This window comes from Maylandia zebra, linkage group LG22 (genome assembly GCF_041146795.1).
Source record: "Maylandia zebra isolate NMK-2024a linkage group LG22, Mzebra_GT3a, whole genome shotgun sequence".
NCBI lineage: Eukaryota > Metazoa > Chordata > Actinopteri > Cichliformes > Cichlidae > Maylandia > Maylandia zebra.
Window position 1 is genome coordinate 9,792,043 of NC_135187.1, and position 20,027 is coordinate 9,812,069.

Below are 20,027 nucleotides of genomic sequence, written 5' to 3' on the forward strand. Positions count from 1 at the left end.
GTCAATCATGTCGGCCAGCATAGTGGGGGGTTTGAACTAGTTTGAACAGCTGTAACTGCTTTCTTTGTTCTTCTAAGCTAGGTCCGAGCCAGCTCCAATCAGCCAGAACTCAAATCAAACTTATTTCTTGAATATGTTCACTGTGTTCAAATGGCCTCCACAATTGCCAGATCTCAATGCAGCAGAGCCTCTTTGGGACATGATGGTTATCATCTCATTTGCAATGACAAATCTGCAGCAACTCTGCAAAGGTTTCATGTGAATATGGACTAAATTCTCCAGTGTGGGAATTTACGCACAGTCGTAAATTCCCACAGTGTGCACTATGTGCTTCGAATATTGTGTGTAGTTTTTGTTTCATACAGTTGTCAGTCAGGCATCTAACTATGAAACAAATTACACTCCAAAAGACCCCGGGCTTCTGAAAAAACAACCCGGGCTTAAGCCCAGTAAGCCACCCCCCCGCTCCGCCACTGATGATAAACCCCAAATTGGTCCTGATGTAGTAATCTGTAAGTGACAATAATGCATGGAATAAAATGAAGTGCTGTTTAAATGGGTTACCACTCCATGAAGTGTAAAGCACTTTGAGTTCTCAATAAAACAATAAGTGTTTTATAAATACCAGTACTCCAGCTTTGTTCCCATGTTTAAAGAATGGAAAACCTAGCATTTGGTCATGTCCATGAATTCAAGACTTCAGGCTGTCATTGTCAGCAAAGTTTTCAACCAAGTGTTATAAATGAACATTTAATTTTCAGTTATTTAATTTGTCCAATTACCCCAAAATGAAGGGATTGTGTTAAAAACACTTTAGGTCCTCACATTTTTATGTAATCTTTACATACAACCCACTAAATTAAAGCTGGAAGTCTGCACATCAACTGAGTTGTTTCTTTCAAATTCATTGTGGTAATGTACAGAACTGAAATTAGAAAACAGTTGTCTCTGTCCAAATATTTATGGACCCAACTGTATTTTCTTTTATCTTTAGAATTATAATTATTCTTAATGTTCTCATCTGTAAGTTAGAGTTAGAGTTTACCAACTTAACTGTAACTCAATAAGTTGAATGACCAAACTTTTGAGTCAGCATTGAAATGAAAATAAGTGCAAAAAACGTTAATTTTTTCCCCAGAACTATGCAGTCACCACATGTGCAACAACAAATTGAAGAACTACACTGAATGTATGATTCTTTGTCCTCATTAACTTTGATGTAGGAAGAAACAGATTTCAGATAACGAGTATCAAATTATTATTTTAATATTATTATTATTACTACTGCTAGTAGTAGTAGTATTATATTTAATTTATAATAATATGGACACACACACACACACATCTGACTTAAATCAGGTGGCAACATAAGAGTTGCCACCAGCTGGTAAATTGAGTGTTTCACTGGACAGAATATCATGGCTATGCACACGACGCTGATCAACAAACCTCCTGATGCAAGTAAGAAGACGTCCTGTCATCCATTTCATCAGGATCTGAATTACTTCCTCTTTTGACCATGTGATGGGATTGTATGGACAGCTATGGAGACAGTGAACAGGCAGAATATCTGCCTGGTCGTCCTGCCACGATCACACAATGGCATGCTGCAGGAACATGACTATCCTGAGTTGGAGGGCTGAGTGAACAAGATGTACCATGGAGTCCGAGACTATGACCCACAGTATCCCAGGGTGCACCTAGAAATGGAATAGGGTGACACAGTCTTCTTCCACCCACTGCTCATCCACGGCCCTGATATGAACCAGACACCGGGCTTCTCCTGGCCATGGTCATCTCCTGTTAGTATGCCAGCAGTAATTGCTATTATATTGATGTGAAAGGAAACACACAGGAAAACATAGAGAAAGAGGTGAAGGAGATTGTAGCGAGGAAGTATGCTGTTAGTGATGAAGTCACTTTCAAAGACACACGGGCCATTCTGGTTCGTCTGGTGCAGGGAGAGAAGGTTTCAATATCAAGACACTGCTGAAGGGTGATGAATCTGAGCTGAAACTTCACTATATCAATGCAGCGGCTAAATGAGAAGCAACAGGCTTGCAACACTGCAACAAAGTGTTGGGGGGGTTTTCTGCTGAGTGCTGTGCAAGGGTTGAAAAACACTTATCTAATTTTTTCCAAACACTGTCACTAATTTTCTTTCACCAAAATGCACTGGATTAGTCTGTGTATAATTCTGACATTTAACAGTGTTTTACAGCACAGAGATCCATTTAAAATCCATCTGTAAAGTTGTTTAGCCAAGCGGAGAAAAAAGAAGACACAAATGGGCAAATTTAAGTAATGGATTTTTGCAAGTTGATACATCCTCTATCTGCTGGTGGTACATACCGTGCATCATGGAATTATAAGGGAACCTGGCCATGAAACTGATCTTCAGTCAATGATTCAACTTGTAAAACTGAATCTGAAGTTCTGAAAATCTGCACTTCAATCAGATGTTGCTGGAATGAAAATCCACTGTGTTGGTGTAAAGAAGCAAAACTAGAAAAACTGCATCTTTGTCCAAAGAATTATGGGCCAAACTGTAGTATTTATTTTAAATTTCAGGTAAGCATTTCTTGGGCCTGTGTGGACACAAGTGAGCAATGGCTGGTACAGCTATATTAATCTTGTAATAGAGAAACCAAAAAGACTACTTCCCATTCTCATTAGAAAGCCGACTACACCGGAATCTAACTTTAAGGTTATATTTAATCTAAATATGTTATTTCTACTACTATAATCTACAATCTTCCAGTCTATATCTGCAGATATTTCTTTTTAATTTTCCCCCATTTTGAATAAAATAAAACACACAAACTTGAGTCTGAAACCTTTAAAATGTATTTACATTATATTGTCTTACACAGGAAAACCTTACAGGGCTGTTGGGAGGAAATAGTGATTACTGTCATTAAATAATTAGCATTGATTATTATGATAGTGTTGAGTTTCAGGCTCTCTATGTGACCGCAAACAGCCTCACATGTCTGAAAATGAGATGAAATATATATAAAATAAACAGCAATATTTGGCATAAAAAAAAGAAAATCTAAGATTATAGTCCCTTAAACATTTCATGGTCATTATGTACGGCCACGATAATATACTTCAAAACAGGCGTGACATGCAGACAAAGTAAAGAAATAAACATTCAATAAGCTGAACAGATGCAAAGGTCTCAGTTTTCTGTTTGAGGACTGCTCGTTCTCCCTTAGATTCACTAAGGTAGTAACTGAACGACAGAACGAGCACGCTTTGTTACAGCTGCTTTCACCTTCGGACCTGCCATAAAAAACAAAAACACCAAACATCGGGGATTGTGATTGTCTAAGCGATGCTAAATGTTTCACAGCAAAAGAAAAAAAAAAAAAAATTCTCCTCGTCAAAAGGAGGAAAACATCTGAACGCCGGACTTTAAATTTCTTTAAACACTGAGCCGCAGTGCATGTGGAGTTTTCTACCAGACCTTTCAGTTGCAGTGCAGACAGAACAATCAAGTCAAAAAAGTCAAACTCAGTAACAAAAGAAAATCTCGACAGTACTTAAAAAGTATTGAGATAAAAATAAAGTAAAATAACACTTTGGATAATAACAATGCAGAGATACGTGTATCAAACATAAAAAGATATTTCCCTTTGAGATCAAGCAGACAGATGATGGTTAAAGGCACAATATAAATATGCACACGGGACACAAACAAAACGACACACAAATACACATTCTTAACGGTCAAGCTGCATGTGTGTGAAAATCTTCTTCAGGCTCAGTTATTGTTCAGTCTTAATCTCATTCAGACTGGGGAAGGTCCATCCCTCTGCGCTCCTCGCCGTCTACATAACAAAACAAACCCCTCGAAATACAGTTAATGAGCAAAGTAGAAGTTTATTGCACTGTCATCCTTTATTTTTGATTCCCTCCTATATGATTTAGAAAGACTTTGGGTTGTTGTGAGGCTGAGTGACGATAACTCAAAGTAACTGAGGAGGTGTGTAAAGCCATTTCTCGTTTACTTCTTTTTTCTTCCCCTTTATTATAATAATATCTGGGTCTTAGACTGCCTTCTGTACCACTTTCTGACATTCACAGACAAAATTAAGACTGCATCTAATTATTAATCATCTTCCTAATTAGTAATTTGATGCACATCATATCTACGACTCCAATAAGACCAACAGAGCCTCAAAAAGCCAAAAGTATTCGGCTGCAAGTTTTCTGGTACTTTGAAAAACAATGAAAAAATACTTTTATGAAAGAAAAGAAAATAAACAGGAAGAAAGAAAATCAACAAACAACAACGACGATGAAAGAAAAACAACACTCCAGAATATTTTATGCTTTCATCTGAAAGTCAGCAAGTTTCCCAGATTATAAGAATAACTCACTGTGATGATCTCTGAAGAACAAAGTTTCATGATCGAGGACTTTGATTAATCCATGTGTGAGAAACTCAGCCATCAAGTCTACACATGAACCCTGGACTATGTCCTCCCTGCACACCAGGAAGTAATCTGCTTCAGACGTGTTCTCATTTGTGGGAATATGTTCGGTTGAAGTTTGCGTGCAGAAAGCAGAGCAAACAAAGCTCCTCCGTTCTCGTGTATTTGTTTTAGAGAGGCGCAGGTTATTGACCCCAATGGACCGAATCAGACAAGGTAACGTCAAAAACATTTCAGGGCTACGGCACATGTATGAAAGCGTCTGGTTTAGTCTCATATGTCCCTGCTGGGTCGTCTCAGTAATCCAGCCATGGATGCTCATATTTTCCTACTCAAACACTCTGAAAACATACTTGGGTTACTTGGGTCATCGAAGAAATAAAAACGCTACATGATCTTCAGCTGTGTAACATTTCTCTAAAACCACAGATGGGCTCAGCTTTTCTTTAAATAGGAGGAAAGTGAAAAGAAGACTTCTACTTTGTGATTAGCTTATGAGCAAAAAATAAACTCCCATTAATCGGGTGTTCACTTGTACTAGAACAATTTTGGAAAGACCAAACCAGCACACTTTAACCAGGCATCAACAGATCCATATCACAGTGAAATGAATATGACAGTGCGGACCTTTGAATCACGGTTTCGTTCTGGTTACAGATTTGTCACTCCACCTCTCTTCTGGGAATTCAAGGACACTTGGGACTGCGCTCTGAGGAGCCCAAAGGACACAAAGAGTGTTGATTATCATTGGCATAGGGTGGAAAAATGTTTTCAAGTCCAAATATATTCAAAACATCACCAGTCATGACAAAACTTCAGCTTCAATTAGAGAACCTCTTTACAGCCACAAGAGGAAAAAGGATAACTACACCAACGTCAGATATTTAGTGGATGTAGTTCTACGTATGTAGTCCAGCCCTGGAGTGTAATTGGAGGCCATTATAATATTTATTCTTTATCATTTATTAAACTTTTATTACTTATTTTTGCAGTATTCTGTTAAGTCACATATTTGTTTTCTTGCCTTATAAAACATCAAATGAAGCCACGAGTCTGAAAACCACACAATGGGGGAAAAATAATAATAATAAAATTGTGATCCTTCTGCCCAGTCATCCATGAAACTGATGATGCTCTGTGCATGTTTTCCCACACTTATTACCACTTCCTGCAGTTTGCATCTCTTATCCTTAGCACATGCTCGGTGACCACAGATCACACACAGTGGAGAGGTCAGAACTGATGGTGCTGACTGATGGTGTGGTTTGGTCTTGTCGTGACAGTCAGAGATTAATGGCCCCTGCTGCCCTCCATCACTGAGTACCTTTTGTTTAATAACGGTCTGGCTACATGAGAGGCAACACATAAAAGTGGGATTAATTGATACTTGATGACTGTCAGGAACATAATGAAAAACATAAAGGCAAAATGATGCTTTCAAGTCACCCTGGAAAGAGATTTTTCAAAATAAAACGCTATGACAACCTCCACAGACAAAGCCACCAACAAACAACGTCTCCTTAGCCGTTTAAACTCAGTGAGAGTTGAGGGATGGTGTTCGCTGCAGGACTTTTGGATGTTTATGTGAAAATGAAAGCCAAAAACCGTGAAGAAGCTGGATAATAGAAGTCATCCCTTCCGTGTCCAAATCAGTGCCAGTTTCAGCCGCAGTGAGCTTAGCTGCCGTAGAGGAGGGGGTGCTGGGCGAGAGGAACCTTACTTCTGATGACTGACGCGTCCAGTTTGTTTCTCGCAGGCGGCTCCGACCCAAAGTCCGCCTCAAAGCGTTCACCAACACACAGCCAGTTGCAAGTCGTCAGACAGCGAGAGCAGATTTCTAACAGGTGAGTGTGGATTGTTGGGCTTGTGGAGAATTTTTCCACACACACAGTTTCACTCCACAAGTCACCAGTACGACGACAACATTTTTCCCTTTGAGTGCACAACATTCAACAGCATCCTCGTTACAAGAAGTCCAGTTCCAGCGCTTGGTGAAGGGACACGAGGTCGCCGTGACTGGAGATCCGCCAGAAAGGCATGTTGTGCTGCAGAGGGAAGGAGACAAAAAATTAGGCACAAGAAAGCAGAGTGTGTAATTGTAAAGAGCACAGCCTGACAAAGTGTTTTGTCCATGTGAGGGTCTCCCGTCTACATATGGCAACTTTATTTAGTTTAATTGTAGAAAAATCAGGGTTCCGGGGGAAGGGGGGGGGGGGGGGGGGGGGGGGGGTGTCACTAAACTTTTAAGCCAGACCGCTCCAACAGATTGTGCAAACATGCAAAGGAATATTTAATGCTTGACTAATTAAACATCTCTTAAATCCACTTTACTGCAGACAGTTTTCATGCAAGAGAATCCCTGGATTTATAATCACTTCCTAAAAATACATGGAAGAGAAAACAACTTCCTGGCTCTTATTTTGAAAGTTCACTCGTTGTCAACCAGCTTCCCCTGTCCTTCTCATCTTATATGTTTTTTCCTGACAGGTTAACTTTGTACCATTCAGGTACTTTCTCAGAGAGGATCTAGGATGAATCTGCTCTGGAGATTCAAGTCAGTCTAAACAGTAACTTCAGCAGGTGGAACAATGGCTCATTTATCTTTTTTGTTTATTGGTTATAAACCATCTTCTTTCATGCCAGACTGTAAATAACTGTTCAAGTCAATGTCATCCAGGATCAGATTCTCCTAGTAAACCATGCCTTGTTTCTTTTTCCTGGTACATGATCTCGTGATCAGGAAGAAAAAAGACAACAAAAACCATGTGGAACGTGTACCTGCATCTTTTTTCCTAAAAATCTGAAATTCTGCCTGTCCACACAAAAACACAATCGAATTGTTCCATTAAAATGGGTCAAAAAAATCATAAAATGCTGCAGATCATCCAATTTGAAATGAAATAGTTTAAGAAAAAAAAAAAAAAAAGGCAAAAATGGAGTTTTACCTGTTTTGCTGCAAATTCCTCATCTCGGCCGTCACCGATCACCACATAAGTCACTTTTTTCCCAAAGCGAGAGACGATCCTCTCAAAGCAGCTCTCTTTTCCTACATGACAGGAAACCGCAGGGAAAAGGAAAATAAAGAATCACATAAAGATATAAACAGATCTTTTTTTTTCTTTTAATTTGACACAGAGTAATCGGGTTGCATATGTACCTATTTTTGTGGCACTGTAGATGTTTTCGATGGGGAAGACGTCTCCCAGGCCGTAGAGCAGCACTTTGGCCAGAGCTGGAACCAGCTGAGTCGTGGTGACCAACACGTTCATACACTTCCCCCTGTTGGTGGGTGTCACACACACACAGATTTATAACATCGTCATCCAATTCAACTGTACTTGATTTGATTTATACAGCACCAAATCACAACAACAGTTGCCACAAGGCAGTTTGAATTGTAAGATAAAGACCCTACAATAACTCAGGGTTAAGGGTGAATCTCAAAGATGCAAACAAAATATTTTAACAAGGAGTAACTAATCTACGACATACTACCTACGAGCTAAAACAATAACCTGAGGTGCTCAAACCTGGACTGGATGAGCAGCAGAGACTTGAGGGCAGTGCTGAGCCAGGAGTCTGTAACATTCTCGATCTCGGACTGAAGCCTCAACAGCAGCTCCCTCTTCATGGGATTCAACAGGCCTGGAACACCAAAAAAACCCTGAAGCAGATGTTTATGCTTAGCCTTTGAGCCTCTTCACTGCAAGCTCTAAACTCCGTTAGGAGCAACACTGAAATGCACGCTTTTTACAAAATGCTTACAATGATCCACCTACTGTGGCTCAAACTCCAAAGTCTGAGTGCAGCTCACCTCCTTAACAGTTTGCTGTTTGTTTTTGGCTGCTGTACTAAAACATTTATTTGTGTAACAAGAGCAGGAAAACAAAGAGCTTAAGCTCCAGTCACTGCTGGTTTCTGGAAGCTGGGAAGAAAAGTCTGGTGTTTTAATGTGAGAACGTATTTTTCCTTCATCTGAGCTGCTGTCACTTAAGCCTTCACAGGACGGTGCTTTGCAAACTCACCCCCGACATTTCCTTTGTAAGTATTGTAGATCTCTTTTAGCCGGCGGTAGCGAAAGGCCAGTTTACGCATCCACTCCACCCCTCCCTGAACTCCTGTGGTGGTTCCTGATGCAGCTCCACCGCTGGGGCCGTTAAATCCATCCGCCATGAAGTTGTAGTTGCTGAAGCAAAGACAAACTACCTGTGATTACTCAGAACGACACAAAGCATTTTGTAGTGTCTGGGTTAGTTAGCGGGGCAGCGTGTAACACACCTCAGGTCCTGTCCATTGTCATCAGACGCCACATCCTCAACATGGACTTGATCACACTCCTGGAAGAAAACACAAGTAGAGGGATTCTTTTCCTAGTTTTGTTAGGGACTAATTAAATATGAAACTAAAACATGTATGACAAGTAATTGTGGGGCTTTTTGAACACCTTCAACCTGTTAAAACGGAAGGAGGTGGAACCAGAAAAAACACTCACCAGTTACCTGATTATTATTCACATGTATAATAAGATGCTTTTTGATTGGTTGTAAGTTTAGAAGTGCTCATGTCAGGAAACAGAGCCGCATTTGTTTGTTTAATGCAGTTCAACCGGTTTTTCACAGTCAGCCTATTGTCTATCTGCCTTCTTCCATCTGACATACAACTCAGTGAGTTTGTAAAAAATTTTATTAAATCTGGAATTCTGGTTTGTACCAGCTGCTGTGAACAAGCAAAAGCTGCTCGTCTCTCATATTCACTCCAGTCTAAACAAACTTCACTGTACCTCGAGGTCATTGAAGAAAAGATGGGTGTCTGCCAGCTCAAAGATCAGCTCCTCCATCTGCAAGCCCAAGTTCAACACAGTCGCCGGGTCCTGAACAAAATAAAACAGACCCACAATAAGCATGTTACACAATTCAATAGGTCTAATTTTTGCATTGTAAGCTCAAAGGATTCATCTTTGGAAAAACCAACCTTGCCAAACTTCTGAGCATAAGAGCCGGTGAGCAAAGAGTGGAATATAATGATGGTTTCATCCAGATCCCATAAAAAAATGCGCTGAAACACAAAAGAACAAGATTACCTGTTGGGCTGCACTCCATATTACAGTGAACTTTTTCCTGCTTCTCTAACTTTCCCATTATATTTCAAAAAGCATGAAAAAAACCCCATAAACATAACTTGGGTTTGGACTTGACACAGAAATGGTTTAGTTCCTGTAATAGTTAATTAATATATCTATCATTGTAAGGATTTCACAAATGTCAAAACAAACTCACTGCTATTAATTATATCCAGTACTGTTTAATAAATTACCTCCAGGTCACTCTCAGCAGGTGGAGAGTTATCAGACTTCTTGCCCTTCCCTTTGGCTTTGCCCACCGAGTTCCTGCGGCCGACCTCGTCCTGATCTCGAGCTCCAGCGGGCACTGCCACAGCTGTAGGAAGAGCCGCACAAACAGGCAGGTTTTCTGGTGGGGACGCATCTAAAACGAGACCAAGAACATGAGCGTGGCAGCCAGCATAAAAAACAACCTTTAAACAAGAGAGCAGCTGAAAGAAGATTCTCATTTTAGTTATTTAGATTTTCCATTTAAATTCTTTTTGAATTCCACAGCACATTATGGGATTAAAAAGGAGAATTGGCTGCAGACTTTTTCACTTGTTTACTGAGGTGCAGATCCAGAATATTAGCTGCTCTCTTCACACTTCAGTGTAACCTGGTCTAAAGCTGACAGTTTAATGTCTGATCCAACAACTTTAGATCTTAAATTTCTCATCTGCATCTCTTAAATGTCTCGAGCTGTGCAGGGCTGCAGTGGATATCTAAAAAGAGCTCCAGACAAAACAGAACAGTTCTGTTATAAGTTCTTCCAGGATGTAGAACAAATTGCATCTTGAAAATGAAATTTTAGCCAAGTGCACAGGAGAACTGATAAAAAAAATAAATAAAATAAAAAGTACACTATACTTCATCCTAACTGTTTAACTAGTTTGTTAAATATTTCTACACAGTAACACAAGCACCTTAACAGTGTGTGCAGTATTCAGTTAGTTATTTTTCAGGTTTTTATTTATGTAAAGTTAACTTAGAGAAAGACAGTACCATGAGACGTTTTGGTTTAAGTATTCTTACTGTGCTTTTTCCTGCTTTAAATGTAGGTACAGCAATGTGTGTTAATGTTACACAGCTATTTACTATGTGCTGTAGAACAAAGTGCTGACAGTTATTTAAGGTAAAGAATCCAAAGGCAGAAAAAAAGGTAAAAGGCAAAAGATAATGAAAAGCCAAAAACCTCTAGGAGGCAGTCCAGCTGAGGCGGCCTCCTCTGATTTCACTGCTGAATATCCAGCAACACCTGCACCACCACTGTGGTCATCACTGTTAGGTAGCCCAGCAGGCACGTAGCTGGGAGGAAGAGTGTAGTACTGAGAGAACTGACTCTGTCCCAGAGAGTTATAGCTGCTAAAATCCTGGAGAGAAGTGAAACAACATACAAACGTGATCAGCAGAATGATGGGAAAGGACTCCACGCAGGGCTGAGTAACAATACGTGGGAACAATCTCATCTTTTCAAGAAGTTCTAATATCACTGAACATAACACAAACTCAGGTTCTGTGTCAGACAGTAAGATGAACCCTCTGTGATCAAAACTTGATCCCAAAAGCATCCACTTCCTGTGGATTTCTTCCCTCACTCAAAGACAAAAATACTGAAGTTTGAGCTGAACTTTTGCATACATTACAAATGCTTTTAATATCCTTTTATAGATCACTATGTCTAGCATTCTAATCTCCAACCACAGCACACAATAAACATGTTGAGCACACACATACATGCTTGAGATTTGCACCATATTAACACTTTGCTTGCATACATTCATAGCTTGAAAGGAATTTTTTCCTTTTAATTTTTGGTCATTTTAAAGGCAATTTTCCACTCCCACAGTGCACCAACCGCTCTTAAAAACACACACAAAGATAATTTTATTCTTCATCTTACTGGAGAATCACTGATTCTCACCTGATGGGCCACCGCCGAGGCGGTTGTAGTCGCGGCTGTAGCTGAAGGGATGTTGGAATACACACTGGATGTTGTGAAGCTTGAGCCTAGAGAAAGAAACATTCGCATTAAAAGAGATGCAAAGTCTAAAATATAAAAATAAAAATTCTTCTACATGATGTTATAATGGCAAGAGAGGAAATCAGAGCTGTGCCGCTGCAGGTTCTCCTTTACTGTGTTCTTCAGGTATTTGCAGACAGTGAGACAGAGTGAGATGGCAGCTTGCCTTGGCTGGGGTATGAGTAGTGCAGCTGGCCTGGCTGGGTTGAGGTATATGTGGAGCTGAAACTGAGAAACCCAGGCTGGCCACCAGAGGGCGCATCAGGCAGCCCTGTCTCTGTTTTTATGCCTGGCCACATAGCACCTGAAGATGAAAGAGAGCAATGGAAGCTGAAGATGAAGAGGCAGCAGGGGAGAAAGTGGGTCACTGAAGATGCAGCAAAGTTAGTAAACTGGGTACTCCCGTCAAGATTTGTGTTTGTGTGTAAAAGCAGGGTTTAAAAGCAGACTGGTTCAGCGCCAAAGCACAGTGAGGCTTTAAAAGCAAAGTCATGAAGTGTGATGCTTGGATTTTAGAGAGCAGACTGTCCTTAAAAAGGGTCGTCCAAAAAGAGCAGGCACTAACCAAAAGGTGGGAGACCGTAGGTCTGGCCTGTTTGGGGGAAGGATGAGTACACAGTGGACTGGGCCAGAGGAGGAAACGCCACCTGACTGGTGTATGACGTTACTGCTGGGCTGAAAGAGAGAGAGAGAATGACTACCTATAACAAAAGTGAGTACACCTGTAGCAGGTGCATTATACAAAACAAAAGAGCCAGGCTTTGTCTTGATGTAATAAAAAACAAAAAAAAACAAAAACAACACACACACACACACACACACACACACACACACAGAGTTGGATTTTTCATCACCACATTTACATACAAACACCTACTTTATCACTTTTACATTCGTAAAAGCACATTAGTAATCTAACCTGGTGGTCTGACAAGCCTGCAACATGGTGAGAGTAGAAGCTGCTGTACAAAAGGAGAAAACTGCAGCCATCAATAAAAGTCTTCTTTGGAACATCTCAACAAAATTAAAATGAGGTCCAAACGTTGCAGGTAAAGTCAGGATGCCACAAATCGTGCACCAAGGTTACTGTGGTTAACTAAAACCACACTAAAAAATAAAACTAGATTAAAAAAAACAACAACATTTTAATTAACTAAAACAACTGAAACTACTGATTTAGGTGTTGGTGAACCTGGAAAACTGACAACAATAAATAATAATTTTACCAAACTAAGATAACAGTAGGGATGGGTACTGGTATCCAGTTCCATTATGGCACCGGTTCTGACATAAACGGTAGTAACCAGACCGAAAAGCTGAACACATTTCGGTGCTTTATTTCGGTGCTTTTTTTTCCCTGAGATGTCATACACTTTGGATTCTAGCCAATCATTGTACCTTTCCAAGGATAGTAGGCGGGCCCAGGTACGTAAGTTCTGGCGACGCATAGCGGTTTTTTTTTAAAGCCGAGAAATGCACCGTATTGATAGCTTGCTGCAAGACCTCAGCAAGTGTGGTGCCTGTTATCGGTCCCAGAGTTAGCAACATCCCCCAAGAACCCGAAGAGGAGAGTTCTGGCCCCTAGCCCTGCCAGTGTAGCAGAAATGATGACGAATGATGATGGCAGCAGCAGCCGTTCTTCTCTGCGCAAGTAGCTTAATGTTGTTCGTGTGTAATTTACGTTGAGTAGGCTAACCACGTTATTAAATTAATGCACGTAAGGTGAACTAGCAAACACCGTCGTAGTTACATGCGGCTGTCTTCTTGTTTGATAGAGTGATACCATATATGCCCTATAGCTGCAGAAAAGGCTAACACTGTTATCTTTTTACAAAAAAAAAAACAGCTAAACATGAGAGGTTTTAGGACAAAGTTTGTTTTTTTCCATTGTTTAAGCACCGGTTCCAACCAAAGGAGGTATGTTGTATCAACAGAAAAGGCTAACTTGGTTATCATTTTGCAGAAAAAAAAGACACTGCAAAAAAAAGAAAAGAAAAAAAAACAAAAAAAAAAACATAAGAGGTTTTTGGACAAAGTTTGTGTTCTCCATTCTTTAAGCACCGGTTCGAGCACCGTTTAAGCACTGGCACTGTTTCAAAAGTACCAGTTTGGCACCGGTATCGGATAAAACCTAAACGATACCCATCCCTAGATAATAGTTCAGTAAAATTTAGTTCAGTAAAACAAAACTTGCCTGATGAGACTTTGTATCAGTGAGACTGCGAGTCAACCACTTTCCAAAAATTCTGTTTTTATTGTAATACTTGTACTGATTTTTCTAAATATAACCAAATAAAAATAAAACCTAATCAGAAAATACAAAACTATAATAACGGTCTCAAACAGATCTATACATTTACCCCACAGTGATCTTCTGACAAGTTAATAACTGAGTGGAAACTGATTAGTATGCTTTGTTTGAAAACTTATTGCATATGTGAGTGAGAATGTTGCATTTTTCCCTCTATAAATCTAAAGTGATCCATAAAGTTTAATGTCTCACTTCCATGCAGCATACTCACTTGCTTCCCTGATAAACCTGTTGGGTGTATTCAGATGTGGCTGTGGCATCGGTGGCTGCAGGAAAAGAGACTATTTTAGCTACAAGAGCACTTACAAGAGTAACATCACTGTGCACTGTTTAGAGCCGAGTCTGTTTCTGTTCGTACCAGAATGACCGTACGAGTTAATTGAGTCACCACATGGTTGAGATCCAGCTCCCCTCTCTGCACTGGACTGCTCCTGTTCACCTGTGGCCACACATGAAATGTCAGTAAACTACAGCAACATTTTTGAACATTATGAGCCTTTGATTTTTAAACATATTCTACTGACCTGGATCAATTTGGGCTGTGGACAGGGCAGAATATGAGTTCTCCTGCTCTGATGAACCTAAAACAGCGTCTGGGCTCCCATCACCCCCCAAATCACTGAAAGAGCAGGAAAAATGTTATTGTAATTAAACAGTAATTTAAAATAGGTGAGCCCATATAAGTAGATACCAACCCTGACTCTTTCTTCAGTTTGCCATCTACGTCAATCTTGGCCTTCTTTGCCTGCACATGCACAAAAATGCAGACACACAAGTCAGACAGCTCACACAATTTAAACAAAGCAGCAGAACACAGTCAGTTTTATTTATTTATGTAGTTTTAATTAAGAAAAAAAGGTGCATGGGTTGACATTTATCAGCCAATGTGATATCAGCATGAATAGTAAATGACAACCTTCTGGGTAATAGAACAGTTCTTTACTGCACTGAAAACAAACAATATATAATATAACATCATTATGATCTATGCATCTCAAATCGTCCTGTGTTACAGCCAAAACATTAAACACAATGTACAGAAAATTAGCATAAATAAAGTAGAATAAGTCCATAAAATAAAGGTAAACTAACAAAACAAAACTGCTCAGTTAGAGAGATTAGAGGGAAAGGGCTAAATTAAATAGAAATCTATAGTTTAAAAAAAATACAGGAGTCCAATATGTAAGTAAAATATAAGGTAAAATAATGTTAATAAAACTCAAACTGAATGTTGAATATAGAAAAAAGTAAAACAGCTCACCACACTGACAAGAGAAAACAGCTGTACACCGCTGTAAATAATTCTTGTGTATAAACAGATTTGTAATACTTTAATAGACGTATTTTGCGGGTAGCAGATTAATCTGCATATCATCGATTGTCTCAATTAACCATCAATTAGCTTTTAGATGATAAAAAGAGAGCAAAAGCCTTTTAATGCTCCACAAAAAAAATTATACACTGTGAGAGTATTTCCTGCCTCAAAACAGGCCTTTGGTTGTGACCATGCAGGTAATCATGATTGGTCTATATACAAATAAGGCAAAAAGTCTGTATAATCTAATTATCATATCATATCATAAGTATATACACTTTCTTATCATTTTATCAGAAAACTTGACTGAACTTGAGTGATTAAGACCTTTAAAAAACAAACAAACTGTTAAACGGTGGGTATGCTTGGGTATAATGACATTTTCTTTGGCATCTCTCATAGAGATGAACACAAAAACAGAAAATAAAGATAAAGACTGACTGAAGCTGTCTCCTAAAATTCAACTTTGCGTTGGCTAAAACAGAAAATATGAACAGAAAATTAAATATTTGCTATCTTAAATATTTGCATGAACCTTAAGCCACATTTTTGTTATCATACACAAAACAACAGTTACAGGAAATCAGTAAAGTTACTATGCAAATGACTCCATGCATACTCACCGGCAGCTCCTGCGAGTCATCCATCTCTGCAGCGGAGCGGCCCGACATGTCTGCACACTCAGCCTACTCTCTGTACCTGGAGAGCCTGGCGGGACCCTGCTTCACACCACCACAGAAGCAAAGACAAACAGGCACAGAGTCAATGGTGGGAGCACAGTCTTATATAGTACCCCATACGTGACTCCCCCCTCCCCTTGTCCCATAAAGTGAATCCCTCTCCTGCCCCTATCAGGGTTCGATCAGTAGGAAGGCAGTGGCGATGAAGGAAGTGGGGCACCCTGCTCTAATCTCCAGCACGAGACTCACAGGTGAGGCACGTGTGGCATTGACGCTCACCAACGTCCTCGCCACTCTGTTTTTACTGCAGGATTAAGGATGCGTGCCACCTTACATGCGAACTAACCTACATTCAACGAAAACATACCCTCTGGGAGCATTAGCTGCTCAGGTGCACGCTCTCATATCAATAGATGCCCCGGGGGGATAAGATCTAACCTCGTTTTGTCCACTGCTCACTTTAACGGGCCTCTGCCCACAGCTGGAGGGATGAGCATTTACTCAACTGACATAATGTAAAAGCAATCAGAGAAAATAGGTCAGTCTGCAAATTAACACCAAATCAATGTGTCAGGTAGGTGTTGTTCTTAGAAGTGGTTCATTAAAGAACATGCAGGCTTGTGCGAGATTTAGATAAGTGAATTAAAAAATATATATGATAATGACATTTTTAAAGTTAACTGAATTAAAACGAGAAAAAAATTATTTTGCATGTCTCCCATTTAAGAAAATGAATTATCAATTGATCATTGGATTACCAAACGTCTTTATTATATGAGTTCTCAGTCTAATGAATGCCTTCTGCAAAAAACAAAAAGACCCACTTAAACCAACAGATATAAATACTTATATAATGCAGCTGCAACATTGGTCAGTAAATTAACAAGAAAATAATAATTGTAGTCATTTATATGTAAAACCTGGAGTCAGCTTTTCAAATGGGAAGATCTGATTTAATTTTTAAAATCATAGAGTAAAAACTGAGTACCTTTCAGTTTATTGTTTGCTGGTCAGACAAAACAAAACATAAAATAATAAAGAAAACCAAAAAAAATTAAAAGAGAGCTTTCTTTCTTATTTTACTTCCACTTGACAGAGAAAAGATTAAACAAGTAAATAATTATTTGATTGTTTGATGGATTTTTTAAAAAAAAAGTAATTTAAATGTATTATTCAGGTTTGCAGAGTCATCAGCCCATTTGTTTTCCCCTAGGGATCAATAAAGTATTCTGATTCTGATTGATTCTGTTTGTGAAGATAAGAGTCATCTGATAGATCAGTCAGAGGGCCCGGTGGCGCCTGTGTCCGGCAGCCTCGCCTCTGTCAGTGCGCCCCAGGGCAGCTGTGGCTACAATGTAGCTTGCTATCGCCAGTGTGTGAATGTATGTGTGAATGGGTGAATGACTGAATGTAGTGTAAAGCGCTTTGGGGTCCTATGGACTAGAAAAGCGCTATACAAATGCAGGCCATTTACCATTTACCATCTGCACATTTTTAACTGACCTTGTGTATAATGGCAAAAATGTTCTGGGTTACAAGCAGCTACATTAAATACATATATGAGTGAGCCTTGTTGACCTCTATCAATCTGTCAGCAAACAACATATTTATCTGGTAGTCCCATTATGTTTTGGCTGACAGTTAAAAGACCTGAAAAACATTTTTAAGGTATAATTTTATTACATTATGATGATAGTAATAAAAAACAAAACAAAAACAAAAACAAAAAAAAAAACAGGTCAAACAGAACATACAGGGAACAAACGCTACAACTACAGGCTAGTTGTTGCTTCAAATACTGATATCAAGACCACTGAATTCCATGTACTGTGTAGCTATGCGTAATAGACATTTTTGGATAAGTCAATGAAATCCCAACCAATAAAACTCTTAGTAACATTTTGATAATTCAGCTAAATTTAATTTGGATGTGCCAAAATTTGTAAATTGCATGTCAGAATAGGGCTGTGTCAAGTACAATACTATAAATATAGTATAATGTAATATAACATAATATAATAAAAATAATTAAAATATACAAGGCTAGACAGTACTGGGAAAGTTAAAAACAATAAAAATTTTAAAAAAAAAATCTACATTTACTACTGAACCACAAAGTTGCTATTGAAAAGCTTCACGCGCCTTCTGCAAGCTGCAGACAAGCGATCTTCCAGGAATTTTCGGGACATCTGACTGGTCAGTAGGTGGTGATTTCATGCTGCTGCATAGCAAGTTAGGTTTGCACCACAAGTTACCATGGCAATATAAGATGTAAACTGCCTTCCTAGTACAGAAAAACTAATGGTTAACCCTGAAGTTACCTGGATAAGCCCAAATCCTGCTTCATAAAACAGGCTTCTGATAACGTCCTTTCAATTGCTGTGGTTTGTTTTATTTAAGAAGGGCCAGGCCATATTTAATATGAATATTCTATGAATATGAATAAGAATAACACGAAAGGGAAGTGTACAAAGTACACAAAAAAGTAATAAAGCATTAAAAAACGACATATGCAGAGACAGATAACAGAATGACAAAACCATTACTACAAATTTTAAAAGCCTTACTACACATTTTTAATATATACATTTAAATGACTAAAGCAATATGTGGTTAACACGGATTTATTATTACTAATTCACAACTCTCCTTACTAATAATTACTAATAACTGGTATCGCTCCTTAAAAATGTCATATTGATTGCCGTGTGCAGGCTGCAAATCTGTGTATGGACTGTGATTATTAAATGCGTTTGCTCTAGTGCACATGCTACCATCGTTGTTTGTCCTGTATATTATTCTAGCATTAATCCTGGAACGACAGATTGCATCAAGTCATGCGAAAAGTTCCCATCCATGACATCTCCAAATGCTAACAGACTACCGTTAGGTTAGCTGAATTTAGCACCCGGGAACAGTTTACTGTGAAGGTGAAGCCAGACATCGGTCTACTTCCTGGAGAACAGCAACTCGTCAGTTCTATCCGGGGACAAACGAAACATTAATTCGCATAGAATACTAAGTCAGACGTGACTAAATAATTTAAAGTGACTGGCACAAACTAATAAAAGAAACAAACAGACCCAAGTAAAAAGCACAAACTCACCAGCATTTAGACCACACCGGAACGCTAGCGTCCCAACGTTAGCAGACAATGTCGATTATCACTTATTCTTTAGTGGCAACTTAATTACGGTGAACTTTGCCATCAGCTGTTCAATTTGCATGCACTGCAGTCTTCCCAACTCTGTACACTGGGGAATTAATCACTAGCTGTACTTGTTTTCCCCCGGGCATAAAGTTTCCCGTTCCAGAGATTAGTCGGGACCAGCGGCCATTGGAGTAGGTACTGAAATGGCAGCGTGTGAAACCATCTCACTTCTGCTGCATTCAGCTGCAAAGCTGATTGCAAAACAAAAAGCCGAAACACAACAAAATCATCGAGACACGTCTTACCATTGAAGGAGCGATGGAGGAACGCTTTTAATTAAGCGCCTTTGGTTGAAACCACCATATGAAGCTTTGTCTGTTGTTAGGGAGCACTATTTTGCAGGAAGTGGTCGTTGCGGACTGTTCTGCGCATGTGCGAAGGGCTGATTCACAGTGAGACGAGAGCATCGCACAGACACAGGTGAGAGTAAAATGCAAACAGCTGTTATTTGAACAGGTGAGCATGCTTTGAATGCGTCCAGTTTTACCTCGGGGTTTGTTTTATCGCATGAAAGCTCGTTTATATCAAACAAATTGTTAAAAAATGGTACAATAAGTTCAGACTTTATTGATTTAAACTAGCTCAGTCTAAGATTTAAAGTCCAGGTGTCATTTTCAGCCTTACTGTGATGTTCAAAGGACTGGACACAATAGTAGCACATAAATAAATTAACAATATATGAGCAATAATTCTATTATAATCAGCAAGTATTTTAAAATTTAAGACAATCTTAATGTTGAAAGATTTTTAAAACAGTAGACCAGCCATCTTCTTCCGCTTATCCAGGACCGGGTGGTAGGGGCAGCAGCCTAAGCAGAGAAGCCCAGACCTTACAGTAGTGTTCTAGATTATCTATTTTCTCATTAAAATGTCTTTATTTTATTTTATTTCATGTGTAGTTTTCACCTGCATATTTAAAAAAAATCTTTTTAATGTCTTCTCATACC

At 39.2% G+C, this 20,027-nt stretch overlaps 1 protein-coding gene and 1 pseudogene across 5 annotated transcripts; one reads left to right on the forward strand and one right to left on the reverse strand.

The window, feature by feature from the left end:
• The first annotated feature begins 7 nt into the window (after window positions 1–7).
• Window positions 8–1,993, forward strand: LOC101467551 (phytanoyl-CoA dioxygenase, peroxisomal pseudogene; annotated as a pseudogene).
• An 831-nt stretch (window positions 1,994–2,824) lies between these two features.
• On the reverse strand, window positions 2,825–19,830 carry eya3 (EYA transcriptional coactivator and phosphatase 3). Of its 5 annotated transcripts, none has more exons than XM_076879572.1 (19): window positions 19,326–19,830; window positions 15,813–15,911; window positions 14,570–14,619; window positions 14,399–14,493; window positions 14,233–14,313; window positions 14,086–14,140; window positions 12,129–12,238; window positions 11,730–11,867; window positions 11,465–11,550; window positions 10,736–10,913; window positions 9,756–9,925; window positions 9,414–9,497; window positions 9,223–9,312; window positions 8,721–8,779; window positions 8,468–8,628; window positions 7,958–8,087; window positions 7,600–7,721; window positions 7,388–7,488; window positions 2,825–6,487 (listed from the first exon to the last, which is right to left on the reverse strand). In XM_076879572.1, exons 2-19 carry the CDS (start codon window positions 15,858–15,860, stop codon window positions 6,407–6,409), a joined length of 1,839 nt encoding a protein of 612 aa, XP_076735687.1. In that variant the 5' UTR covers window positions 15,861–15,911; window positions 19,326–19,830; the 3' UTR covers window positions 2,825–6,406. The 5 variants fall into 5 exon arrangements, with proteins under 5 accessions (XP_076735687.1, XP_076735686.1, XP_004569256.1 ...); XM_076879571.1 differs by having other exon boundaries at window positions 15,813–15,908; window positions 19,326–19,828; XM_004569199.6 differs by having other exon boundaries at window positions 7,973–8,087; window positions 15,813–15,908; window positions 19,326–19,822.
• Window positions 19,831–20,027: the final 197 nt, after the last annotated feature.

Bases quoted from the DNA above. Each gene is read 5' to 3' on its own strand.
- eya3 (XM_076879572.1), bottom strand. From the start codon at position 15,860: ATGTCGGGCCGCTCCGCTGCAGAGATGGATGACTCGCAGGAGCTGCCG. The intron at 12,239-14,085 runs GTGAGTATGCTG...TCTCTCTTTCAG, and splicing joins CAGGTTTATCAGGGAAGCAA to CCCAGCAGTAACGTCATACA. The intron at 9,498-9,755 runs GTAATTTATTAA...TTTGTGTTTCAG, and splicing joins CTGCTGAGAGTGACCTGGAG to CGCATTTTTTTATGGGATCT.